This window comes from Solanum stenotomum, chromosome 12 (genome assembly GCF_019186545.1).
Source record: "Solanum stenotomum isolate F172 chromosome 12, ASM1918654v1, whole genome shotgun sequence".
NCBI lineage: Eukaryota > Viridiplantae > Streptophyta > Magnoliopsida > Solanales > Solanaceae > Solanum > Solanum stenotomum.
Window position 1 is genome coordinate 28,751,202 of NC_064293.1, and position 27,720 is coordinate 28,778,921.

The window sequence follows — 27,720 nt, forward strand, 5'->3', positions numbered from 1 at the left end:
TCACTTCTCCCCCCAACCCGTTCCCTCCTTGCTGTTGCCTTTTGGTGGCACTTTCCTCCGTTAACTCCTCTCTCCATTGCAGAGAGCGCAGATCCATCTTGTCTCGAAGTTTCTACTCAAACACCCAAGAATCCCTTTTTTTCTCTATCTAATTGAGTTTCATTTGAGATCACATACACTTTTACACTATAATTACATACATATATGGTCCTGAGATCTTCTTGAGAGTAACAAAAATGGATTCTCAGCCTTCCCGTTCTTCGGGAAGGTTCGAAAGTCGTCCTTCTACTATCAACAATACTCCATTCTTGACCAAATCAATTTCCGATGCCAGTAGCAGCAGCCCTCATAGCCAAAGCTTAGCCTCCATTCTCAACAACCCACATGCCGGAAAATCCGATGGCTTCTGGTGGTGGTCCACTTCATCATCTATCCCGACACCTGACTTCCTACCTCTATCAACTCTACCCAAACCCGGATCCGAAACCCGGGTCCCTGATTTCCAATCCTATCTCTCTTCCATCTCCGACCCATATGCTCGTTTCCACGACATTCAACAGCACGCGAGGTTTGAGTCACTGGAGGATCAAGACGACCAAAATGCCCTTGTTGCTTGCTTGAAGGAAGTCCCTGCGCTATACTTCAAAGAGGATTTTGAGTTAGAGGATGGTGCTACTTTTAAAGCTGCCTGCCCATTTAGGACCACTGCGGAAAATTTGGTTACACAGGAGAAGCTATCACAGTATTTGGATGTAGTGGAATTGCACTTGGTTAGGGAGATTTCCTTGAGATCAAATTCCTTTTTTGAGGCACAAGGTCAGTTAGAGGATTTAAATTCGAAGATTGTTGTGGGGTGTGATAGGATAAGGGAATTAAAGGAGACTATAAAGCTCTTGGATGACAATTTGGTGGGATCTGCTAGAAAGGTACAAGAGTTGAATGTTCAGAGGAGTGAATTGATTTCGCACCAGGACAAGTTGAACCTTATACTTTATGTTAATCAAGCTCTTTCAACTCTCAAGTTGGTATGTACTGATTTCTTTAATATTTTTCCGTTATGTATATCTTATGTTGGTTTCTTGTCTAAGTTCTGTGAACAAAATGATATAAGAACTTGGGAACAATTGCTGGGATTTCTATGAATTAAGGAATGTAAATAGACCCTTTATCTGCTGATATAGAGTGAAGTTGTTGCAACTCATGCTTTGTCATAAAAGTAGCTGCTTGTCATTTTAGACTATTTATGAAGCATTAGTAGGGTCACCTCTCCCTTTGTAATTTTGCTGTAAGTATTAGTGGACTTCTACTGAGTATTTCTTTTGTTCATAATACAAGTTACCTTTTTCAAAAAAAAAAAAGTAGCTGCTTGTACAAGGCTGATAGAAATAGGTATTGAAGAGAATTGTTATTTTTCTTTGTTGTTAAAAATACTGTGGGATCCATGAAAGGAAGTAAATCTATTATAGGATTCACAGTTTTTATAAATATAGCCGAGATGATGATGTGGAATTACAGCAAGCAAGATATTAGGTCTTATTTTTTCTGTAACCACCTGGTAGAAAAGTTAACTATTCTTGTGGCAACTTGAATTCTTATGATGGTGATACTTCAGTCTAGATTTGAATTAGACATACTTGGTTCGAGAAAGTGTATCAAGTTTTATGTGGAAGAGAGCAGATCCAAAAGATCAGTTTTTACATACAATCTCATAACTTTGACCCATGACCTATTAGAGTATTTAGGCAGACACATTTAGTTCATTTTGATATCCTGTCCACAATTGGCATATAATATTATATAATTCTCTAAAGGAAATTGCATATACTATACAGAACCTTTGCTCTCTTATTTTAAGACCAAAAGGAATACTGCCCTATTTCGTAACTCATTCAGTACAAGTCATTTGAGTAGTGAGGTAGAATGTTACTCAGATAAGCATCAAATGGGTGGTCATCCCTTCTATGATTATAAAGAAATGTTTGATCAGTCAATAACAATTAGAAGGTTAGAGAGCAAAGGCAATTCATAGATGGAAGAGCACACATAAAGTAAAAGGATCTTAAAAATGTATTCTTTGGTTTGTGAAAAGTTATAGGTGCTCATCATAATGAATTTTTTGAGAAGTCCTTAAATGATACCTTTATTACATTAATCCCAAAGAAGTATGGAGCAAAGGAGTTAAAAGACTTCAGGCCGATAAGTTTGATAGGAGGAGTGTACAAAATCATCTCCAAACTTATCACTAAAAGGCTAAAGACTGTTATGGGAAAACTGGTGGATGAGCACCAATGCCACCAAATGACTATGCAGGCAAATCAGGGATGCAGCTTTATTGGCTAATGAATTGGTGGAACTCTAAGTCTAAGGTGAAGCAAAAAACACCAAGAATTAAACTTGACATTGAGAAGGCGTATGGCCATGTCAACTGGGCCTTCTTACTTGAAATACTAAGAGACATGGGTTTTGGCAGCAAATGGATCTAACTGGATAAACTTCTGCATATCCAGTGTGAAATTCTCCCTATAATCATAAATGGAAATACCGAGATAGGGTGAGCCTATGTCACCCTTTCCATTTATATTAGCCATGGAGGGCTTAATTACATGATCTGGAAAGCAAATGCATATGAGTGGATGAAAGGTTGCTCTGCCCAGACAATCAGGATTCAGGGCAATGATATGGAATTTACACACCTCTTCTATGCAGATGATTCTCTAGTTTTTATGACGCAGAAGTGGTACAAATCTGACATTTAAGGACAATCCTAACCATATTTGAAGGCATCTCTGGGTTACATGTTAACTGACACAGAGTTTCCTCTAGCCAGTCAATCAAGTTGATGATATGCAGATCTTAGCTGAGAACCTAGGCTGCCAAGTAGCTTCCCTACCTATAAAATACCATTGGGAGCAAAAAACAATTAGCTAGAAATTTGGAGTGAAATGCTGGAGAGATGTGATAAGAAGCTAGTGAAATGGAAGAGTCAATACCTATCTCTGGGAGGTAAACACTTGTAAATTAGTGATGGATGCCCTCCCCACATATATCATCAGCTTGTTCCCTATACCCAAGAGCATTGAATGGAAGATCAATAAACTGAGGACTGGAGGGCTTTCATTTGGCAAGGAGAAGAGAGGATACAATCTGGTGAAGTGGGATGTCTTAACACTTAGAAAAAATCAAGGAGGTTTGGGCATAAAGAACCTTGGTCTACACAGTGCTAGTCTATTTAAGAAGTGGTTCTGGAGATTTTGCAATTAATATATGGCTTTAAGAAAATTCATTACACATAAATATGGACTATTGAATCTTTGGACCACTGAGGAAGTTTTGGGAACTTTTGGTTGTAGTGTGTTGAAAACCATCAGAAGGATGTGGCCTAACTTCAATACCAACATGTCCATCAAAGTGGGAGATGGTATGAAAGCAGATTTTTGGAATGAACACTGGATAGGAGAAGGCAATCTAAAAGCTTTTTTCTCAGAAGACCTACACATCATAACCCTACAAAAGATGCCACTGTCTCTCAGATGTGAAGCCCTCAAGGATGGGGCCTAATCTTCCAAAGGGCTCTAAATAATTGGGAAGTTGATGGAGTAGCAAGTATGCTCCGGTACTGAACACTTTCTCAGGCACTTCCATTGGTCCAGACAAACCAATTTGGAATCTGCATTGCAAGGGAGTCTTCATAGTAAAGTCTTGCTACTAGAGAATGAATAATAACCGGTCATTGACAGTGATTTCCTTGGAAGTTAATTTGAAAGGTCAAAATTCCTCAACAAGTCTCTTGTTTTACATGGTTGGTGATTAGAAGTGCCCGTTTAACTCATGAAGTGTTACAAAGAAGAGGTTTACACCTTTTGCTCAAGGTGTTCTCTATGTGGCCAAGAAGCAGAGATCAATGGCCATTTGTTATTGCACTGCAAAACAATTGTAAATTTGTGGAATATGTTCTTGTGTATACTAGGTGTGAGTTGGGTAATGCCCAAGAATACCTTTGAAATTCTAAAATGCACATGGTGGACAATATGGAAGGAAAGAAATGCAAGATGTTTTGAAGGTAAAAGCAGCAACATCCAGAAAGTTAAGATGAATTGCCTCAGCCTTTCTTATTATTAGTGTAAACAAGATATGGTGGGGAAGTAGAAGTTTTAGTCGACTATACAGGAAAAATGTCAAGTTTGTAGATGTTATTGATGATGCTCTCTGCTCCCTGTGGGTTGTAAGTTCCCACCTCCTCATTTTTTGTCTCAAAAAATTTGATGTTTCAGTTTTATTCTCCATATTGACAAGTTACTGATTTTCCAGACCTTCTAGTGTTTGTTTTTATTATATTAAAATAATATCTCTTATTTAAAAGATATGGGTCTATTGAATGGTTATAATCTGACACATATTCACATATTTATGCAGCTTGTTGCATCTGCAGATTGTGCCGGAGCTTTAGATGTTATAGATGATTTACAACATTTATTGGTATGTACAGAAGTCTTTTTGTTTCTCTGCTCATTTTTAATTCTTAGTTTCTTCTAGGCGTTGAACACTACCTAACTAGTTTTTACCTTGATCAACCTCTGTGTTCATTGAGGCCAAACTGGTCGCTATCCCTTTCTGTAACTTGAAGTTGGAATATAGCGAACTATTTTGTGATCCAGTTGGTTAATATTTTTTCTTGTGGATAGATAGATTTATTTGGTTAATAGGCTTCAAGCTTTGTTATTTGCTTCAATGCAAAATGTTTGGCACAACTATGTGGATTGTCTGTTGCAAAAGCTATTATAGAAGATGAAGCTGTTATAACCTTTGTACTTACTGCAGTGTCAATGTTCATTTATACTTAACAGGATGGAGATGAATTAGCTGGTCTACATTGTTTCCTCCATGTTCGTGACCAGTTAGCCGCTTCAATTGATTCCATTAACAGGTTAGACTATTCGGATTGGATTTTTGTGTAGGTTCACTCACATTATTGGAAGATACCTTTTAAGGTGTTTGAGTTCTTGATAATGCTAAATGAATAAAGCTTAAACACTGTTTCAATTTGCTGTAGCAAAATTTGGTGGCTAATGTCTGCTAATATCTTTATTGAGACAGTTGTGATAGTAATACCCGTTTCTGATTCTGTTTGATTAATGATAACATCCATAACTAACTATTATCTCATGTGTATTATGTAGTGACCAAAGTAGTTGTTTTTTTCGTTTTCTTTGCTCAAGGATTAACCAAATTGTCCAGTTTGCATAGATATTGTTTGGGTTTCTTGGATGATTATGTTGTAAGTTTTATAGGGGTTTACAAACCGTTTTCTGATACAAAATAAAGAAGTAATTCATTTTATGTTTCTGTTTTCATTCTTGGGTTAGTTAGATAAAATTTCTAACAGCTAACATGTTAGATTTATCTAATTAGCTAAAATACCAATGCTTAGGGCATGACCATCCAGTGCACTAGTTTGTTGCTAGTTCCTTCCAGTGTATTGATTACGAGTTGTATTTCCACATTTTGGCAGCAAAACGTTACCATTCTACTGTGCTCCACTATTTTATATTTCCTTTAATACATCTTTTGAACTTAGAATCTATAACACCACACTATTTTCAAAGTAATCTTTAGTACAATGTTGTAACTTACCGGATCCAGTCTTGTAGCATTCTTTCAGCAGAATTTATGCGTATATCTATACACGGAGCTGGCAACGTGGATGCTCTAAGTACATCAAAATTTAAAGTGCAGACGACAATTTCCATGAATGGAGAAGGCCATGAAGTAAGCATGTTTTTATGTACTTGTATACTGATGTACTTGGTTTAGATATTTTCAGTGCACAAATCAAATTGAAAAAATTGCTACACTTTTGGAGAAAACAGTGTTACTAAACAGTTTAGATGAAAAACAGCTTTACTCTGTGTATATCACCAGTTGAAAAGATGATTTGAACACAATATTGAGTTTAACATTTAAGAAATTTTTTTCTGGGTACTTGGTACTCGTACTCTCTTTCTATTAGTAGTAGGACGTTTTTAATGAAAATGTCTGCTTTAATTTACCAAGTAGCAAGCACCTTTGCAAGCTCTTGAAATGTGAAGGGATGCATGTGATTGTCAGAAAAAGAAAATGAAACAAAGAATGTCAAGGGATGTAGGCGTTGTTTCGTTTAGATAGCTGGTGGTTTTGTTTAAATTATCCTGCACGCTACTGTTCTTACCTAAACTATATTTCAAGATGTCTTCTATAAGCCCTTGTCCACTGTAAGAAGCGAAAACCTATTATAACATTACAACACTACAAAATAATGATTTGCAAATGTAATAGTTCCCTATTTGTCTTTGCCAACCCCAACTCCAGTCATTCTCTTTTTTTGGATGGGTAAAGGGTATTGTGCTAAAGAGCAGCAAAACTGCTGGCAATTATTTACAGATGAAAGCCTCATTACAAGTTGTGTAATGAACTCAAGAATTCAATCACGGCTTCTGTATCATTAGCTATTGCCATGTTGCACCCAACTTCAGGCATTCTCTTTTACTGCAAATTTCCTTTCTTTTGGATGAGTTTAGTTTCCTTCATCTTCGGGATCCTTCAAACTAATGCTTATTTTCAACCTCAGTTCCCCTCCTGAAACAAAAGAAAAAAAGAGAGCTATGAAGTAGGAAGGAAGGGGATAAGAGGCTTGTACTACTTTTAAGTAGCCCATTTCCATATACTTGGAGGAAGGTGGATAGGTCATCAGTAACTAAGGATGATGTCTCTAAAGCTAAAATTAAGAAAGCAGCTTTGATGCATGATAACCTGCTTACCATCAAAGGCTTGTGTTTTAATGCACTTAAGTAATGCTCTGAGTTCTACCACCATATTGTCTAATGAAAAATGTTAAAGTAACAAATTAATCTGTGCTATCTTCTTTGCATAGATCTGTTGTGGCACTTATCTGGTGTGGAAGTTCTCCTGTTAGCGCCTTAGTGGTATCTGTCCTATTTGGTTCATGAAACTAGGTTTTGAGGGGCTAGGAAGATAACAGACGATATTTTAAGTGTCTGAATCTTTCAAGTTGTATCTTTTTCTGGTTGACCTTGGAGTATATATTTAATACGTTCCATGCTTGATTCTAAATGTAATTTATGTTTTTTCTGTTGCTCAATGTTCTAATTGTTGAGGGAATTTCTTTCTTGTTCCTTTTTAATCATCCTTTAGTTTAACTGGATCTGTGAACCCAGTCATCATGCTACTCGACGACCAGTCATCTGAACGTTGACGTTATGTATTGCAGGTTCAATTAGATGAAGAAGACACTTATAATTTGCGAGACCGGCTACTTCCTTTTGTTATTGGGTTGCTTAGAACCGTGAGTATCTCTAGTTTTTCACTGAGTAATATTGGTATTAACTTGTTTTGTAAAGTGTTGGTGGCGTATTGATTTTCTTTGGGTGGTAAATGGTGATTGTTGAATGCCATGACATGATCACAATCATGCTATCTGTCAAGTATAGAAAACAAAACACCCTCGAAAAGATGCAGAATCACTCTTTCTCAGTGTTAGGTGAATGGTACTATTCGAGCTAAAATATGTGTAGCTTTGGATGGGATTATACTCCTTAAGTGTAAATAAAGAAATGAATAATTTTCAGAGCTGAATTGAGGTTAGAGGTGTCATTATCCAAATAGAGCAGTATCTTGTTGAGAAAATTTGGCTTGGCATTGATTTTATCATATTCTCAATTTTTTTTCCCTCTTGACATTGATTTTATTACAAATTCTTCACTTTTGTGTGTATAAGATCTGATGTAATGGGCTGGCTATGGTTTAATCACTTGCAACAGTGATACGTCGCTAAATGGAGTATATGTATTATCTGGAAGTAACAAGTGTTGGTGAAGATTGTCTTAATTTATTATTTATGTACTTCAGTTTAGAAGAGAATAATGGAGGAGGAGCATAGCTGAAGATTCTAGGAAATAGTGATTAGTGAATAGAGAGGACTACAATCCCTTTACCCCTCTTATGTACCATTTTCTGTGTCCTTGTGATTGACTAATTATTGGTCATCAACTTGACTAAGCATCGGTTCCAATCCGGCTGCAATTTATGCCAAATGAAACAAATTTTATTCTGGGTTGTTTTGTAGTTGTAAAGTCTACGTATATGTTTTCCGTCAGCATTTTTAGAGTGTTTGGAATTTATATGATGTTTTTGGTAAAAATATTTGGTTATGTTTGACTGTTGTAATATCCAGGCAAAACTCCCTGCTGTATTGAGAATATACCGTGACACTCTTACGGCTGATATGAAAACTGCCATTAAGATGGCAGTTGAAGAACTGCTACGGGTGCTTGGTGCCCAACCTATGGATTCAGATTTTGTTGCAGGAGAACGAGCAGTTGATGCTGATGGTGAGTGTATATTATTAGGTTCACATCTCATTTTTATAAGAAAGAGCTTCAGATGCAAATGAATTTGGTGTGCAAAAGATTGGCTCTCTTCTTCTTCCTTTTCTTGTAATTTGAAAATAGAGTTCTGTAAAAGATGTGGCTAAGGATTAGTGATGCAACTTCATCATTCATGCAAAGGAGTGTGCTGGTAGATTTCATGCTATAGTTCCTGATATCATGTATATGCTTACTCAGGTGGAAGCTCATCCCTTGCCAGTAGATTGAGAAGCTTGTCGCCTGAATGTTTTGTTCATCTTTTGAAGGCTGTTTTCCTGATAGTGCAGGTAATGTGTACCTCACTGTATCTTTTTGTTCAATCGGGATTATGCTGCAATAATGATATGTTACTTCCCTTTTTTCCTTTGAAGAATTAAAAAAAGGATTTGTATATCGATGTAGGGATTAGTGGAAGATCTAGGGGATTTCTTTTTGAATGACCTCTAATATGCCTAAGTAAATTGGATAAAATGGACATGAATAGAACGGAAAGGATATAGAGGATTCATATGGTTGATTCAACTTGTTGGGGATTGAGGCCTACTTGATTGGTTGATTGATGCCACACAGTATGCAAGGAGTAAGTTATGATCAAATAAGCTGGCCAAGCTCATGCACTTTCAGGTTCATTGTTCATTGTTCATATTCAAGAACCCAATTAAACCTAATCATTTGAGTCTGAGCTACCACTTAAGATGCTCTTCGTTTAGATAACTTAAGCACCCAACAGGAAAATATGGCGTAGGTTAATATATATTAAGAGATCCAAGCTCACGAGCTTTTAATGTTTGAGCCAAATATCTTCAGGCTCATTTGAAAATAAATTTACTCCTTTTTGGATAAGTCTTAAAGAGTTTACAAAACACACCTTTTCTTGGTCCCCTACCCAAACCAAAAAGAGGTTGATGTTTAAAATCTCTTAGTCCCATACCCCCTTTTCTATGGAGCCAAAGTTACGGCATTTAAGATCTTTTCATACTAATCCTCTTTGAAGAAATGTTCAAAGGTAGGTAACTATGAGGTCTTGCTACAAGTTAAGTGATCATTTTTGGTCAATGGTTTTTTTACATGTACTATTTTTGTGAGGAATAAAACCTCTTTCTAATTAAATGATCTTTGCAGACCATTCTTCATCTATTTTTTTTTTCCATTTCAAATTCCAGACAGGCCTCAACTCTGCTTCATTGAATATTCTCTTCTTCTTTTTTTTTTTTGGTAGAAAACAAATATCTCTTTTAATGTCAAATTAGTTGAGCCTTAATATTTGTCAACTGATTTAGCCTTATCATGTACCTGCGCTGTTTGATGGGACTCATTCGATTTGAGCCTTAAGCTCTGATGGAGTATAAATTGCTTAGATCTTGGTCTAAGTTGCTTCCTGAATCCCTTTTTTTTTTATTGAATTTCAATAAATTGATTTGCATGGCAGATAGGTTTTCGTTCTGTGGGTGCTGCTACTCTAACTGCTGATAACCTGCTTTCCGAGATCTTTTTCCTTTCCATTAAAAGCTGAAGTTCTGCAATACTGCTTCTGGTATAGGGTTGTCTACCAGATGAATTAAATAGTTGTTACTGTTGGTTCTGCATGTAATTATTCCACGAGATTATCATACTTATTGAACAAGGTTCATAATCTTAGTGACGAAATATTACTAGTCATTGTAGTGTATATGGCTTCTCATTTCATATTTTAGTGCCATATTATTTTTTTTGAAACTGGTAGCTTTAGTCTATTATCCACAGGTATACTACAACAAAAGTGTAGCTCCCCTTTAGAAGTGTAACAACTTACAGAGAAAGACAGTCTTAATCTTAAGCCTCTAAACTGCTGCCTATAAACAATCTAGCACATCAACTGCAGTTTATGCCTATGAAATTAGTGAACGGGTTCCATAGTTGGCTAACCACTTTACAGTGTAAAAACAGATGGTTGATTGTCTCTGCCTTTTGCTCACAAAAAGAACATATTGGACACATTTGTATGCCCCTCTTCATGTGATGTACGTATCCAGTAGACTCTTGGTGCTGGGTATCCCTTCCAAACTCATCACCCAAAATGTGATTCATTTGGTGGCGCACTAATAGTTCACTATTTATAGCTGTTTAGTTGGTCTTCAATAGTTGAGATAAAATAAAACGTGTTAAACTAAAAATGAGAAGCCAAATGTATGTGCCATAAGGGCACCAGTCATTTTGTTTATGTCTGATTCCTTCTATGAATATCTACGTGTCAGTACTTGCTGTTCTCATCCAACACTATCATGACAATCCAAAACTTTCCACTAGCATCAAAGCCACAAAATTATAGTTTTTCCCATGCACGAGAAATGATCATAGAATTTCACATGGTAAATATTTTCCTTGAGAAATGTTGCATACACAACCAAATGGGGATAGTTTTGATCTGGATTCCTGGTTTGTCTTGAATAATTGGTTACCCATATGCAGCTGTCTGGAAAAGTGCTTTGTGCAATTGTCTTAACGATACCTGTTTTTGTTCCATCTGATTTGGTATGATATAACTTGATATTTTTCTTTTAGTGAATGCAGGCACACTTAGCACAGGCATCTGAAGTTAAAAGAGCCATTGAGTGGATTTTGTGCCATCTTGATGGCCATTATGCCGCTGACTCAGTTGCTGCTGCAATTGCACTTGGAGCAGCAGCTTCAGAAACAGCTCATGAAACCGCTGATCAGGTAAATTCCTCGCTGCAACTTTCTGTGCAAAGGAACTCTGCCAAGGTCTCTTCTGCTCACGGGAATGGAAATGATGGTATAACGCCATCGACTTTATCGAGAAATTTCAGGTTATTCACATTCCTATCCCTTCTTTTATATTTCGTCTTTTTGATTTCTCTTTATTTACCAGAAATCTTGTGTCCAACACTTGCAACAATTTTTCCTCCTCAACCGCTTTGGTCACGGCGCCAACTTGGGTGCGATGGGCATCGCCTTGAGGTTGAGTGCGATGGCCAGTGTGTCGCACCCCCATTCCCACCCGAACACTTAGATTTCTATGCCCGACTCTAGTATAACATACATAACTTTTTGTATGGTGCTCAGATTGACGAACGGGTAACGTTGGAATCTAGACATGACTATCTTTAAATAGGACAGGTAATTTACCCCAAATCTCACAGATTCAATAGTCCCGGTCTAACCACAAACATAAAATGATTTCAAACTTAACCCGAATTCACTGAGTGTTACATTTTACAAGCCTATGTTGGTAAAACGTCAGGACTATTCTGAAAAGCAAATTAGGTGATTGATGAGAGACTGTCTGAACTGGGAGCTTTTTTGTGTTGGTTGAGTTCTTTAAAGTGGTTGGCTTAAAGAAGCACAAGCTTCTGCTAGTGTTACAGAGAAGTTGGAAAAAGGGCAGATATTATATATAGAGTAATGATGATCTATAGGATATAAATATCCCTCTAATATGTTACAGCTTGTATATCCTATTAAACTATTGATGATCAAAAGTATATATACACTATAGTAAAAGTATATATACACTATTGATGATCTATAGGATATAAAAGCCTCACATATGGGAGGGATAGAAGTTACAGCATCTATATCCAATTACGCGTAGATCGTAAATAGTAAGACAGTTATGATATATCAATACCCTAAACCACTCTTAAGTGGATGTTTTCCTCGAGCTTATTCTCATGTAAGAGATATCTTATATCCTTTTTATAGGGGGCTCAATGAAACTGATTTCTATAACTATGATCGTAAATCTGGGGCAATATCTAAATATCAAAACGCTGTGTTTGATTTGTTGGATGATGCTAAACGTGACGGTGATATACATCACCCTGGAAGTTTAATAGAATTACAAAAGAGGATAGAGTCTCTTGCGTATCCTTATGATAGTATGAAGAATATTTATCAGGCTGCACCGCAGATCATAAAAATTATTAATTCAAGATGATGAACCCACTGTTAGAAGTAGATTTTCTATGGAATGACTCGTGAGGGGAAAAGAAGTTTCATTTGGTGAATTGGAAGTCTGTTACCACACCAAAATATTGAGGTGGCCTTGGATTTAAAGATCTAAGGGTCTTTAATAAGGCACTTTTAGGAAAATGGTTATGGAGATTTGGGGTAGAGGTAAATGCTTTTTGGAGGGGGTGATTGGGGTTATGGAGGGGGGGGGGGGGGGGGGGACTAAAAATTCAACGCTCCCCTACGGTTGTTGGCTATGGAGCAATATTTCAAAGGGCTGGGAAGAGTTCAATGAGAGTACTTCTTTTCGAGTGGGTAAAGGGAGTAGGGTGAGTTTTTGGGGTCATTGGTGGCGTGGAAACACTATTTTGAGTCTCACTTCCCCTAACACGTAGAGGATTTCTTGCCAAAATAGGATGTCGATTATACAATTGTGGAATTTACAAGGGGGTGAAGTGTTTTGGGATTTGAGGTTTAGCAGAAACTTACAAGACTGGGAAGCTTGGAGAATTTGAAAACATTGCTGGCTTGCTCCACCAACAAAAAATTACTATGGATTGTCAGGATGTTTGGAAATGGGGAACAGGGGAAATGGAGTCTTTTTCATTAAGTCCTATTATGTGAAGCTTTTGGTGAGAGAGTAGATTGTTTTCCCACATACCTTGATGTGAATCCCGAGAGTACCGAGAAAAGTGTGCTTCTTCACACGATTAACCACGAGGGGGGAGGGGGATCTTGACTGCGGAGAGATTGAGGAAGAGAAAGACTACGTCTGATAGTTGGTGCTTCATGTACAAGAATCAGGGGAAGACATAGATCACGTACTCTTACATTGCCAGGTAGCATCTTCGTTATGGGGGAGAGGGAGCTGATGAGATGGCTTGGTTTTGAGTGGGTAATGTCGAAAACTATGAAAGAAACGATGTTTAGCTGGGCTCGTAGAAGATGGAGGAGGAGATGCAGAGCATGTGAAGTTGCACCTTTAGCCCTGATGTGAACCATATGGAGAAAGAGGAACGAGAAAGCTTTTGATGGAATAGAGAAAAAATTCATACACTTGAGAAATAGCCTCTTTTCCTTTATTTCTTTTTTGTGCACCCATGAAGTTGCTATTTGTATGATGATGGGTGGCTTTCGTAGAAAATCATGTATTTTTGTAAGGTTTTCTACATTTTGGTATACGGGCTAGTTAATGCTCTTTGTTAATAATATTTGAATTTTTTGAGAAAAGGGTAACCTTGTATTCACACCAAAAGATTCATCATCCAAAAAATGATGAATTGGAAACTTACATCCCACATAGGGTATTCTTTACAAGTTTCCTATAAAATCAACTAATTCTATTATCTCCCCTATCAGATTTTTTTACTCCAAAAAAACAAAAGGCTTATACAATTCATTCTAATTTTCTGTAAGTTAATTTTTGTCCATCAAAGCACCTTGAGTTCCTTTCTTTCCAAAGAGTCCACCATATGCATGCTGGGATAGTTCTCCACCAGAATTCTTTTCTTCCTCTGTTGCCAATACCTTTCTAACTGCTTAGGAGTTCCATTGTCGTGTTAGGCATCACCCACTTAACTCCTAACAAACAAAAAAACATGTTCCATAGGCTCAAAGCTGCCTTACAGTGAAGGAATAGATGATCATTGGTTTCTTCTTCCTGCTCACACATGACACATCTTGAGCAAATCTGCCAGCCCTTTTCTGTAAAGCCTCATGAGTTAGGCATGCCATTCTGCATACCAACCAAGTAAAACAAGCCACCTTTGGAGGGCATTTGGTCTTCCAAACTAGCTTCCAAGGCCATCTGTCTAGCTCTGTCTGTAGTGTGTTAAGATTCCAATAACATGATTTCACTGTAAACACCCCCTTGCTGTGTAGTTTCCATCTAGGTTTGTCATGTCTCACAGATAGAGCTGGATGTGAGTTTAGAACTTCCAATAAATTGGCAACTTCTCCAAGTTCCCAGTCATTAAATGCTCTTCTAAATAAGAGATCCCAACCATATTGGCTCCAAACTTGGGCTACCTTGGCATTCCTCTGAAGACTTGAGGTATATAGGTGTGGAAAAGAGTTTCTAAGACTATCTTCTCCAATCCACACCTCATTCCAAATGTCAGTTTTTAATCCATTACCCACAGTTATTGAGATGTTATTGTTGAACTGAGGCCACAGTCTTCTTATGGTTTTCCAGACACTACACCCAATGGTGCCCACAGCTTCCTCAGTTGTCCATTGAGTAAGTAAACCATATTTCCCTGCTATAAATCTTCTCCAGATGGCTTGTTCAGTCTCTTCTGAGCAGAAGCCAGAACCTCCAAAGCCATTTTTGCAAAAGAGAAGTGTTCTGTTTTCTGAGGTTCTTCAAACTAAGCCCCCCTTGCTGACTTTTAAGGGTCAAAACATCCCATTTCACCAGATTGTAACCTCTCTTCTCCTTGTTTCCTTGCCATAGAAAGGACCTCCTCACCCTGTTAAATCTTTGCTCAATGCTCTTTGGTATAGGGAAAAGGCTCATCATGTATGTTGAGAGGCCATCCAGTACTGATTTGATGAGAGTCAATCTGCCTCCTAATGATAGATATTGACTTTTCCACCTGGACAATTTTTTCTCACATCTTTCCATCACCCCACTCCACACTTCCAATTCTTTATTTTTAGCCCCTAATGGCAACCCCAAATATTGAGTTGGTAAGGAGTCCACTTGACAACCCAAAATAGCAACCAACTCTTGCAAATTCTCAACCTGGTTGATAGGGAAGATGTGGCTTTTCAACCAGTTTCCATGAAGACCCAAGATTCCTTAAAAAATAGTTAGGATGGCTCTAAGATGCCTGATCTGACTTGACTCTGCTTCACTGAAAATTAAGGCATCATTTGCATATAACAGATGCGATACTTCCAGATCTTCCCCTCTCAGCACTAAAACCTTTCACCCATCTATTTGCTTTTGCAATCCTGAACATGTGATTTAGACCTTCCATAGCTAGCAAGAATAGGAAAGGTGACATGGGGTCCCCTTGCCTAAGACCCCTGTGAGATTGAAAGAAACCTTCTGTGTTGCCATTTATTATAAGGGAAAACTTCACACTAGAGATACAAAAGCTGATCCATTTGATCCACCTACTACCAAAACCCATGTCTTTCAAAATTTTGAGGAGAAAATTCCAATTGATATGGTCAAAGGCCTTTTCAACATCTAATTTGCATATGATCCCTGGTTTCCTCTGTTTAACCCTTGAGTCAACCAGTTCATTGGCCAACAGGGATGCATCAAGAATTTGTCTCCCTCTCAAGAATGCCATTTGGTGCCCATCTACTAGTTTCCCAATAACTGTTTTAAGTCTTTCAGTTGTTTAGAGATAATTTTGTAAACCCCCCCAATCAAGCTAATAGGTATGAAGTCCTTTAGTTCCACAACTCCAGGTTTCTTTGGGATCAATGCTATAAGGGTCGCATTGAATTGTTTTTCAAAGATTCCCCTTTGGTGAAAATTATGAGTAGTCTGCATCAGATCTTCCTTCAATGTATCCCAGCATACCTTGAAAAAGCTCATAGTGAAACCATCACCAAGGGCTTTGTCTCCATCACATTGTTTGATAATTTGCAACACTTCTGATTCTGTGAAAGGTTTCTGAAGCCAATCATTCTCCTCTATGGAAACTGTAGGACATCCTGTCAAAACAAAAGTAGGTCTCCATGGCTCAGGCTCGGTGTATAAATTGGAGTAGAAATCTATCATAGCTTTTTTTATTTCTTCTGGTTCTTGTACTTCCTCGCCCCTTATCACCAATCTATCTATTGTGTTGTACCTTCTATGTGATGTTGCCAATCTTTGGAAGAATCTGGTGTTCTTATCCCCTTGTTTCAACCATAGTGTTCTAGATTTTTGCCTCCATTTTTTTTTTGATAACCGAGAAATCCGTCTGTGACCCGCCCTTTGGACCAATCACAGCCTTCTAAAATCGGTGGATAATGGGCCCGCCCCTCTACCCTTCTCCACTTAAATACCAGGCTTCGCTTTGCATGGTGTGGGGATTGAACCTGTGACCTAAGCCACAAATTCTTCTTCATGTTTGGCCACTACTTCAAGTTCCACAAGTATTGTTGCCCTAACCATCATTTCTTCTTGTGATAGTTCTTTGTCTTCCTGGGTTCTGTCCAAAACAGCCAGTTCCTCAAGAAGACTGTTTTTCCTGTTAGCCATTTCAGAGAAGGTCTTCCTACTCCACTCTTTCAATTTTTGTTTCAGCAAAATCAATTTGGTGCACAGTTTATAGTCTGGACACCCTTCAATTATGAAGCCATTCCACCATTCCTGGACCATCTCATTAAATCCCTCCACTTTTAGCCACCAATTCTCGAATTTAAAATAGGAGTGCCGTTGTTCCCAGTCACCACACTCCAAAATGATAGGATTATGATCAGAGGTTACTCTAGGCATATTAGAACTTCACTAAAAGTGGCTAAAGGTTTCACATTCTAATCAGTAACAGCAAAATGCCCCGTCATGTGTTGCAGTTGTTGGCTTCTATTTTTAGCATCTGCATAAGTTGTATTTAAAGAATTTCCAAATGTTTATCCCACGACTTTTTCTTTGACAGAGCTGATGTATTGAGAGAGAATGCAGAAGCCGTTTTTGCAGCTTGTGATGCTGCTCATGGCAGATGGGCAAAGATCCTTGGAGTGCGTTCTCCTATCCACCCTAGACTGAGGTTACAGGAGTTTCTAAATATATATAACATCACTCAAGAATTTATAACGGCTACTGAGAAGGTGAGATTCTCTATTATTATTTTGTTTTGTAAAATACATACTTTACTGGTTCCATATATGTATTTCAGTTGTATTGATGCCTGTTTTGCCAATATATACAGATTGGTGGAAGATTGAGTTATAGTATTCGGGGAACATTGCAGTCACAGGCCAAGGCCTTTATTGATTTCCAACACGAATCCAGGGTTAGTTGTTTCTTCAGTTGAGCTTTATCTGTGTCATTGACTCATTGCTTCTTGCGTTTATAGACTAAATCTGTTGTTGGTTGATTCAGATGGCAAAGATGAGGGCCATTCTTGACCAGGAAAATTGGGCTGAGATTGATGTCCCTGATGAGTTTCAGGCAATTGTCACATCACTGTTCTGCTCAGAATCTGAGACCCGTGAACTTGCTGATGAGGTTTCAGCTGATATTGAACCAAGCAGCCCTAAGATGGTCCTGGGCAATGATGGTTCCCCTACGGCAGAAGCTAGACTTCAAAAGATATCACAAAATGCAGAGCACACTGATTCTATTCCACGTTTAGAGAGTACAGCACAGGTTAGTACTTCATGATGCAGCTGGCAAACTGAAAGCACTAATGCTGATTTGAAACTAATTCTTCTCAGAGCAATGAAACTAACTCAAGAGAGCGTGGAAAATCTTCTACTAGACTTCTTTTCTTCAGAGGTGTTGGGTATCATATGGTTAACTGGTTAGTAATTCCTTTCAATTTGATGAAGTCGTCTGTTCTTTTTTGGTGGAGCTGGTACTCTCAGATTTTTCATATTTCATTTTTTTCCCTCTCAATGTCTTCTCTTCTCTGCCCTTGGTGTCTTGGTCACTAAGTTCGTAAGAGTTAAGACTACTGGTTTAGAGCTATTTCTTGTGTGACTTTTTCTTGTCTGTCTCTACATGTTGCATTTTCTTTTCTGTGTGAAACAGAAAAGAGAACTTATCTGATAACATGCCTTCTTAATCCTTTTTGGGGATTTTTACTGGGACTTCGATTCAAGAGTGCTGCATCGCCCTTCACAGTTTTCTTTTTTTCTTACGATAAATTCACCCTTCAAAGATGACAATTCTCCTGTTGTGTTTCAGCGGCTTGATTTTGGTAAAGATGTTGTCAGAGTGTATTGAGATGAATAATAGCTTGCCGGGCCTATCTTCAGAAGTCGTTCACCGTGTTGTCGAAATCTTGAAATTGTTCAATACAAGGACTTGTCAGCTTGTCCTTGGTGCTGGAGCAATGCAGGTCTGTTTTGGTTTCTTGATTATATATTCTCTAGCTAATTGTTGATTTTTTTGTGGACAGTAATTTTTTTTTAAAAAAAAACTAGTAGGCCAAAGGTACTCAAGCCACCAAGTATGTTCTTGATTTCAATCCCACTTTTATCTCATGAACTAGACACAATATAGAAGTTTAACTGTCTTTATCCCTTAATTAGAGGCGGTGCCAGAATTTTTAACTTGTGGATTCTGGAAAAATTATTTGTACATATCAAATGAATTTTTTAACACAAATATGGGGGTTGATTTTTTCTCAAAAAAACAAATATGGGGGTTGAGTCAAAGCTATTGGATTATGCCTAACCCGTAGCTAAAGCGGTGCCGCTCCTGCCCTTGATATATTCTGACTCTCCTTTTACTAGCCATCATCCAATTACCCTGGAGAATGGGGTGAGAAAGGAGGCGATAAAAATTATTGAAGAGGATTGGGTTTCTTATTTCCACATCTTTGGACTAGAATTGTTGGAATAAAAGATTTTTAAAAGGTTAAAAATTGGCAGAAAATGTATGGTGGCAGATGTTTGGGCATCAAAAGATTTATTCCTGGAACATTGACAAAGATTGGAAGGCAACTGTAATTGTAGTTCACTACTGATTTTTACTTGACTTTATGGGTGCATTTCTTACTGACTATTTGCCCCCAACATTTTTTCCCTAGTTGATATGAATGCAATATCATTGTGCCTTAGCTGGGATAAGTTTTACAGGTTTCAGGTTTGAAGTCTATTACTTCTAAACACTTGGCCTTGGCAAGTCAAGTCATCAGTTTCACATACACCATAATTCCCGGTATGTAATGATGATAAGGTTGTCAGTTACAAAATGTCTTGATTATTTGGTTCCACCTTTTGTCCAATTCCTAGTCTACAGGTGTATTTATCCGGTAGGTGTCTGAAGAGACAAAAATTCATGCTTGGACATTCTTTCTTAAGTAAAACCATGCTAAGGTTACTATTTTGTGTAGTTTTCGATCTACTGTTCTGGTGTTAGGATTCAACGGTATTGTGCTTATTGATGAAACAAGCAAGGACGTTGACCAAAAATTGGAGTTATGAGAGGCACTCCTGAGAGTACAGGTTTTAAGAAAAGTAGAAGTAAGATTTCTTACTTCATAAGAAAAAAAAAATAAGTAGAAGTAAGACTGCATAGATGCACTGCATGTTTAGTCAACAAAAGAATGAGTGAAATTAAGGTGGGGGTCGATGGGAATGCTATGCCTAGATGTAAATAATTTAGATATCTAGGTTCGATGTCTCAGGAGAATAGTATGATATTTTTTTTTGAGAAAGGAGAATAGTATGATATTACACATCCATTTTTTTTCATTATAAAAAAGAATAGTATGATATAAAGATGTTACAACGTTTGAAATGGAGAATTGCTACCAAGGTGTTGATAAAAGAATATCTACTGAAGTGAAAAGGCAAGTTCTATGGATCATTTATAAGACATGCAATGTTATATAGGAGTGGATGTTAAACCGCCTGAAGTGCAAGTGTGCAACAGATCCACAAGATGAATGTTGCTGCGATGCGCATGCTACGATTGAGTGCATGCGTACAAGATTAGAAATTATCACATTCAATAGGAGGTACAAGTAGCACATATCGAGGATAAAATGAGAGAACATAGGTTGAGATGGTTTGGTTATGTCCTGTGTTACCTCTAGATGCACCGGTCTGTAGGTGCAAAAATGAAATTATGGTGAGTGGAGGTTTTAAAAAAAGCTGAGGCAGACATAAAATCACATGGAAAGAAGTTATATTGAAGGACACACAATCTCTTGGAGTTCAGTCCACCTAGTCCTAGCAAAATTAAGGCACAATAATATGAAAATGATCTATAATGGGCAATACCTATTAGTTGGGATTATATTTTAGTCACATTACCATGCTTACTTTAGGTCTTACGTTTTCTAGGACTCTTTAGTTTTTATTTGAGATTTATATGCCAGTAGAAAATATAGAGAACTTCTAATATTTATTATTATTATTATTATTGTTGTTGTTGTTACTATGTACTATTACTATAATAAGCATTAGAAGTTCTCTATATTTTCTATGACATGTAAATCTTTGATAGGACTAAAAAATCATATCACTACTACTACCGCCACTCAATAAATTTTCTTTATCTGAAAGTAAAGACCAAGAATGTTTAACAGTTTAACTAATAAACTCAATTTGTTGATATAGCGTCGGCATAAGAAACCTTCACTTGAGTAGTTACCTTAGGCAATGTTGGTCGATACATGGCATAATATGGATCTATAAGCAGCTTTACATAGAAGTCTCAGCATACTCATAAATGAAAATGTGCCAGAAATACCTTAATTTAAGTACCTTGTGATTTAAGAACTCAATTTTTTTTCTTGACAAGTTTTGTATTTGTCAAAGAACTCAAGAGGATTCTGTTACTTAAAGTGCCTGAGACGCGCAAGGGACTGCTGATTCTGGAGGTTGATCGTGTAGCACAGGTATTGAAATCTTTATATGTTATTGTTGGTGCATTTTGCTTAAATCCACTTCTAACTTAATATATATTTCTGTTCTTGGTCTATTTCATACAATAAAAAATTCCGCGAAACATTCTCCTTTTTGAAATAGGGTTTTTTCCTTCCCTGTCTGTGCATCTATATTTATGCTATAAATATTTTTCTATGCCAGTACTCACAAAACGTGTTGTGAAGAAAAGAGAAAATGTATTCAATTGTGTGTGTGTGTGTGTGGGGGGGGGGGTATCTTTTGAAAATCACTTTTTGATATCTCCTAATTGACGATATCACCAGAAATATGCAAGTGCTCCCAGACAGGATTTTCAGGTAAGGCCCTGAGACTCTTCCTCCGAGATTCCCGCACTACAGCAACAACAGGTTATGTGTTTTTCTCTAATCACGCGCTGTGATTGTTTGAAAACATGGAGAACAAGATCTACTTCACCTCTGGAGACAAATTGTACAATATTACTGAAAACATTTCTTCTTCAGAAGCTTGGTCTGATTATCTGGAAATGAGGAAGTCCATGCTTCGATATTTCAGATGCCAGTACAATATTTTCTCTGGATTTCAGATGCCAGTGCAATCTTTGTACTGATGGATAGAAATGTTACTATTCTCAAAAAATAAAATATAAATTGACCATATGGAGAGTTAAAGCTGTTATAAGATTCAGTGGAAGCCAAAAGCAGAATCTCAGGATCTCTTGGACTATTTTCAGTACGTTGGCACTTGTACACCAAGTGGAGAGAGATGGCTGTGATTAGTTCCTTCCTTTTGTATCTATCACATGAATGCATCTTATTAGCTGTAGTGACTTATAATTATTTATAAATGCAAAAACTTTGGAATAAAATGAAAGTTCATGTGACCTTTCTACCATTAAAATTTAGGCTTGGAGTATCTTTTGGCTCGAGATGTTTCCTTATATTGCAATATGTTGCCAAACTAAAAGGAAGATAAAAAAAGAGTGCGTAAAACAATTCAGCGTCGACCTTCTTGGGGTAGCCTGCTTCTATAATAGGTTAGTAATTCATGTTGTAATACTCTTCCTCTAATAACCACGGGGTTCTGCTTATCCCCAACCATGCATTTTCCAGTTTCTCCTATTTTGTGAAATTTATTTCTTTTATCTCTCACATGACAATTGCATTTTGTCCGTTTCCCATTCTACTGTATAAACATAGAGGAATATGTTTGCTAGTTCTGTGTATAAATCAATCACTACTATGCCGTGGGCCCCAATCAAAAAGTTTTCTGTGCTGACTGCTGAGATTATCAGACTCATAATCCAAGGTTTTGGTAGGGAAATATTATTTTAACTCTAGATCTTTGCATGAAATTCAGGACTATAAGGTGCACCGAGATGAGATACACTCAAAGTTGGTGCAAATAATGAGGGAAAGGTTGCTGGTCCACCTCCGTGGGCTGCCACAGATTGTTGAGAGTTGGAATAGGCCAGAAAATACTGATACACAGCCAAGTCAATTTGCTCGTTCTATCACTAAGGTACAAGTTATACTGTAGTAAGCCCAATTCTTGCTCCCCATTTTTGTTCCACCCCTTCCTTATGTTTGTGTCCTTGTGAATTTGCAGCCACTTTTTAAAAATTGGTAATTTTGTGTATTTCTATCTATGATTAAGATCATTCAGTACATTGGTTGTACTTGCACCATATTTACATCAAAAGACTCTTAAGAAACTGGAGCTATTCTAGTCTTCTATAGGGAGCTTAATACATCTAGAATTTCAACAGTTTCTACCGAGTGAGACCGTCTACACCAAAAACAATGTGCACCAATAATTTCTCTAAGACCAAAATAGTGTATCAAATTCTTCCAACTTTTGTATCATGATCTCTCTTTAAGTGCTATCTTTTTTCTTTCCTTCCATATGTATAAACCATATGAGAAACACTTGTATACAGGAATTCTTCCTATTCTCAATAAAATTATTTACCTTGTTTAAAAAAAAGAAGGTAAAAGGCATAGATACACAATGGATTGCAACTTGCCATGTTTTACTCCAACCCTTCTTGATTGTAATAGATTTGGGTTTGTCAAGTGACAGTGAATTGACCTTAAATATTAACGGCTAAAAGTTCAAACCCTGTTTGAAATTTACAGGCAATTGTCTATTGCTGAGTTAGTGAACTAATTTCAAATATGACATTTCTCTGATATTTGATGCAATGTAAAACCTATGCAAGTCTGCTCTCGCTTTCAATTGCTACCCTTGATGTTTCTTATCTTAGTCTGGAGGTTACAGTTTTACTTTGATTCTCTGTATAGTTGTTGCATGCAAGTTACTTTCTAATGTTGCTTCTTATGATGTTCTTCTTCTAAAATTTTGTGAAACGTTACTAACACAGGAACTTGTATCTAACTGATTTGTTTTCTTAATCTGTTTGAAGGAAGTTGGCCTTCTTCAACGTGTCTTATCTAGAACCCTGCATGAGTTAGATGTTCAAGCTATTTTCAGGTGAACTTTTAAACTTTTTCCTGAATTTGTCCTGGGCAGAGCAAAAGAACCTTAGTCTTTTGGGGGGACTCAGAATAATCTTTTATTGGCAGCTGTCACAGCATTGTTCTTTTTTTTTTCTTGAAACTGGTAAGGTTGTATTCTTCAGCATTAAGGGCATGCTGGCCACCACCAAAAAGTGTCAATTACAAACTTCCTAACAAATCTACAATCTGATCTGTATCTACTATACACAACTGTTTACACCAAAAAAGTAGAGATACTATACAATTCCATTTGACCTTGTGTATGGAATTGGATCTATTGTCGAAACATCTACTATTCCTTTCTTTCCAAACTGACCACCATATACATGATGGTATTAACCTCCACCATCTCTTCTGGCTCTTGGTGCCTCCTCTCCTTACCCAGCTCTTCAACACGTTTGATGTACGTTCTGGCATTGTCCAATTCAGATTTGAGATGCTAAGGAGCAAATTCCAGATTTGAGCAGTGTAATTACAGTGCAAGAAGAGGTGGCTGTTAGTTTCACTTGGCAAATTGCATAAAAAACACCTAGGGACCAGCTGTCTACCCTTCTTCTGAAGTACTTCTTGTGTTAAACAAGCTCTCTTTATCACTAGCCAAGTGAAGCATTTCACTTTTGTAGGAATATCCCCCTTCCAAAAATAGTTCCAGAGGTGTTTTGGTCTCCCTGCCATCACCTGGAGACCTCTTCTGTAAGCACTGTTGACTGAGAAAAGGCCATCTTTGCTGTGCTTCCACAACATCCTGTCTGTAGCATTTGCGTTGATGATCACTCCGCCTAGCATCCCTAATATCTCAGCCACCCTTTCCACCTCCCAATCATTGAGAAGTCTTCTAAAAACTAGATCCCAGCCCTGTTCAGTCCAGCAATCACCAACATTGGCATCAGGATTTCCACAAATTTGAAAAAGATCTGGAAAGAGATCCGTAAGAGGGGATTGATCTATCCAAACATCCTTCCAAAATTTTGTTTTAGTGCCACTTCCCACCTTGATTTATAAATTTGTCTCCATTTGTGACCACAAGTTTCTAATTGATCTCCATGCACCCACACCATAAGGTTCTGTTGTGATCTCTGTACACCAAGGGTTTTACTCACCATATTTAGCTATGATCACCTCTTTCCAGAGGGCATTTCTCTCTTCAGTGTACCTCCACAACCACTTCTTCAGTAGGCTCTCATTCTGTAGTTTCAAGTTCTTAATTCCCAGCCTCCCTCTGTCTTTTGCTAAGTAGAGCAGTTTCCCAGTTTACTAAGCTATAGCCTTTTCCATCATTTGAGTACAAAGTAACTATGTTCTGAAATGCTACAGGAGCAATACTACAACTACTAGTAAGGGCGGATGACAAGACATGCATTGCTACCTACTAGCCCCCTACCCTAATTCGTGTCCTCCATGGCCTTCTATCTATGTTCATGTGCTTGGTAAGCTGAAACTGTGTTATGTTCAGTCTAATAACCTCTCCCCAATACTTCTTCGGTATACCTCTACTTTTGCTGAAACCATCCATAGCCGGCTCACACCTCCGCACTGGGGTATCTTGACATATCCTGTTAATATTTTCTAAGATAAATTTTCAACACTTATGGACGAACATACAATCAGCTTTGAGGGTTAGACCTTCTTCTCGACCCTCCCGACCAAGATCTTCACTAAGTACTCATTTCTTCCTGCATTCACCATCTAGGATCAGTATTGGCGAAGTCAAAACATCCTTGTAAGGTTGAACATTGAATTTTCTTGCTTCTAGGGAGAAGAACACTCTCTCTCTCTCTCTCTCTCTCTCTTTGGACCACAAGGGTCTATTGTACGCAACCTTACCCTGCATGTCTGCAAGATGTTGTTTCCACTGCTCGAACCCGTTTACCAGTTACGCCAAGGCTCCCCTTCAAGGACTCTCTCTCTAAAGCTATTCTATTTTTTCATTAGAAGCACTTATCATTGTTGTTGTGGTGGTTGTTTATTCATTATTATATGTTCATTCTTTTCATAAGGTTTTCCTCGTTTTCATATATTCAGTGCTGGCATGAAGTAATTTTGCATCTATATCCGTTGCTTTAATTGACATTTAGTATATCAATTCTTGCTTAAAAAGAATGTCATACTTGCAGGCAAGTGGTTATTATCTTCCATTCTCAAATTTCAGAAGCGTTTTCGCACTTGGATATCAGCAGTCCACATGCTAAAAAAAGGTATGGCTTCATTTTAGTGTGTAAAATGATTTTTTGTTCAGATACATCAATGTAATGCTGTGTTGTCGGATGAATTGTTATTTTCTTTTCCCAAGAGCTAATTTATTCATCATTTCAACTTTCCTAGAGTGCTTACTTTTCTTGTCAAAACAATAGTTCCATGCTAGTATAAAAAATATGGTCCATGTTACACCATGCCTATTTGAAGTTCCTATAATGCCTACATAATGTGCTAAGGCTTTTGAATCTAGGATACAAGAGGGAAAGAAAGAGCACCAGAACATCAACTTAACAAAATGCTAGAATCCTGATAATGGCCAGAGAGACTCTGTATGTGTGCGCGTGTACGTGCAATAACGATATAGATATCTTTGGGGAGTCTTTATTTGAAGAAAGCATTTAAACATAAGTAGAAGAAGAAGAGGCATCACAAACTCAAGATGCATGAAAAAAGAAGAAAATGAAAATTTGGAAATGGACGTGTTGAGGAAGACTCCTAGTAATCACATAGTAAAATGCCCTGTTTTGTCCTTCCTTTTCTTTTGTTGTGTTCTATATCTCCTTCAAAGCGTCAATTGCTTCTGGTAAACAAACACACACACAAAAAAATCAATTGCGTCTGGTTAGATTACTTTGCGCCTCATTATTTAAAAGCGCACATTAAAAGGAACAGCATTGCTTAACACATGATATGATAATCTCTCAATTTGCATTACTCTCGTCACTTTAAGCAACAACTTGATGGCATCTAGTAACACAAATATATCCTAGAGTTGAAGGCTGACAAGTTTCTTTTTTCTTTTTGTTCTTTTTTCTTATTGCCTGTGTTTGTCATTCACTTCTTCCTCTGTTGAGTGTTATGGCTATTAACTTGTTTTCTCTTCATCAAAAATGACTATTAACTTATTTTCTTTTGCAACAGAATGTATTGCGATGTTCAGCATATTCTTGCATGTATCAGATCATTGCCTTCAGTTAGCAAATCTAATCCTCCTAATTGGGGACAGCTTGATGAATTTGTGGCAAAAAATTTTGGTGAGGAAGTTGGTCAATAGCCTTGTAAAGTAGCCTGTATTTCATAAAGATCAAATAGGTCAATCTGGCAATGCCTGAAGACTATGCAGCAACATTGTATAACTGACTTGAGGTAAGTCTGGATTTTCTAATCTATTTATATGCATCACACTGAAGCTGCAGGCACAAGTGATATAACATAATGCAAGTTTGGAACTTGCGACCATTGTGTGATACAATGGAGGTATTCTCATCTCTATTAATAACTAGACTAACTTTGACCATGACGGTAGACAAGTCTAGGGAACTTTGTTGTTAAAAATGTAGAAATTAAGGAGTAAGCTAGAAATTACAGAAGTTCATTGATTATAGACTTCTCTTAAAAATATGCTCCGATTATTCTTTGTTTTTTATCTTCACAGTTCAGACGTAGTCCGAGTTTTCTTGTTTTACCTTCCTATGTACTCCGTAATAAGTTACTGAGCAGTATAATCTTACGCTCGAATTTCTCAAGGCAAATATCTTTTTGGAATTTTATCTTGTTGGTTACTCTCTTTAATTCTTGCAATTTTGCAGATGTACAGTCTTCTTACAGGATGTTGGTGTTTATTACCACAGCAGAATCAAGTTTTGAGGGGAGGAGTCCATAACAACAATTTGTAATTGTCATACAAATTTGTGATCGATCAGACATGCTTGAACTTCATTATGATTGTATTCTTTATCCCAGGAAAATAGAATTTCTTTTTCCCTCTTTCTGTTTTTAGAGGAAAAAAGCACATATTATCGTATTCCGAAAAGGGTAAAACAATTTTCTGTAGTAGAGACCAGTGGGTAGTGTATATTGTAGCAAACTGTATGTAGCAAGGCCTTTCTTAAGAGGTCTCTTTGGACATTTTAATCCAAAATGAAGAGTGAAACTTTGTTTCCATTATCTCATATGTCTTGTAATATCTTATAGAACTACTATAATTATACAAACATAAAGGAATCTTTAACTAATCTTATATTGAATATTGTATAAATTCCTTATCTAGCACCTCTTCAGTAGGACTAAGTAATTATTAGATACGAAACATACATATTGTAATG

General features: G+C 37.3%; 1 protein-coding gene across 2 annotated transcripts; it reads left to right on the plus strand.

The window, feature by feature from the left end:
- LOC125848733 (vacuolar protein sorting-associated protein 54, chloroplastic-like) lies at positions 1-27,559 on the plus strand. Of its 2 annotated transcripts, XM_049528656.1 has the most exons (20): positions 3-1,025; positions 4,414-4,476; positions 4,845-4,924; positions 5,649-5,766; positions 7,265-7,339; positions 8,228-8,384; positions 8,619-8,707; positions 10,971-11,227; positions 16,976-17,147; positions 17,249-17,332; positions 17,422-17,688; positions 17,757-17,842; positions 18,229-18,382; positions 19,125-19,206; positions 20,814-20,893; positions 22,260-22,421; positions 23,326-23,393; positions 25,534-25,614; positions 26,537-26,761; positions 27,205-27,559. In XM_049528656.1, the coding sequence occupies exons 1-19, from the start codon at positions 237-239 to the stop codon at positions 26,667-26,669; spliced, it is 2,997 nt and encodes a 998-aa protein (XP_049384613.1). In that variant the 5' UTR covers positions 3-236; the 3' UTR covers positions 26,670-26,761; positions 27,205-27,559. The 2 variants fall into 2 exon arrangements, with proteins under 2 accessions (XP_049384614.1, XP_049384613.1); XM_049528657.1 differs by lacking the exon at positions 23,326-23,393 and having other exon boundaries at positions 1-1,025; positions 27,213-27,559.
- The last annotated feature ends 161 nt before the right edge of the window (positions 27,560-27,720 follow it).

Coding starts and splice junctions, on each gene's coding strand:
- LOC125848733 (XM_049528656.1), top strand. CDS start 237: ATGGATTCTCAGCCTTCCCGTTCTTCGGGAAGGTTCGAAAGTCGTCCT. Junction 5,767..7,264: donor TGAATGGAGAAGGCCATGAA/GTAAGCATGTTT, acceptor TATGTATTGCAG/GTTCAATTAGATGAAGAAGA. Junction 17,843..18,228: donor GGGTATCATATGGTTAACTG/GTTAGTAATTCC, acceptor GTTGTGTTTCAG/CGGCTTGATTTTGGTAAAGA.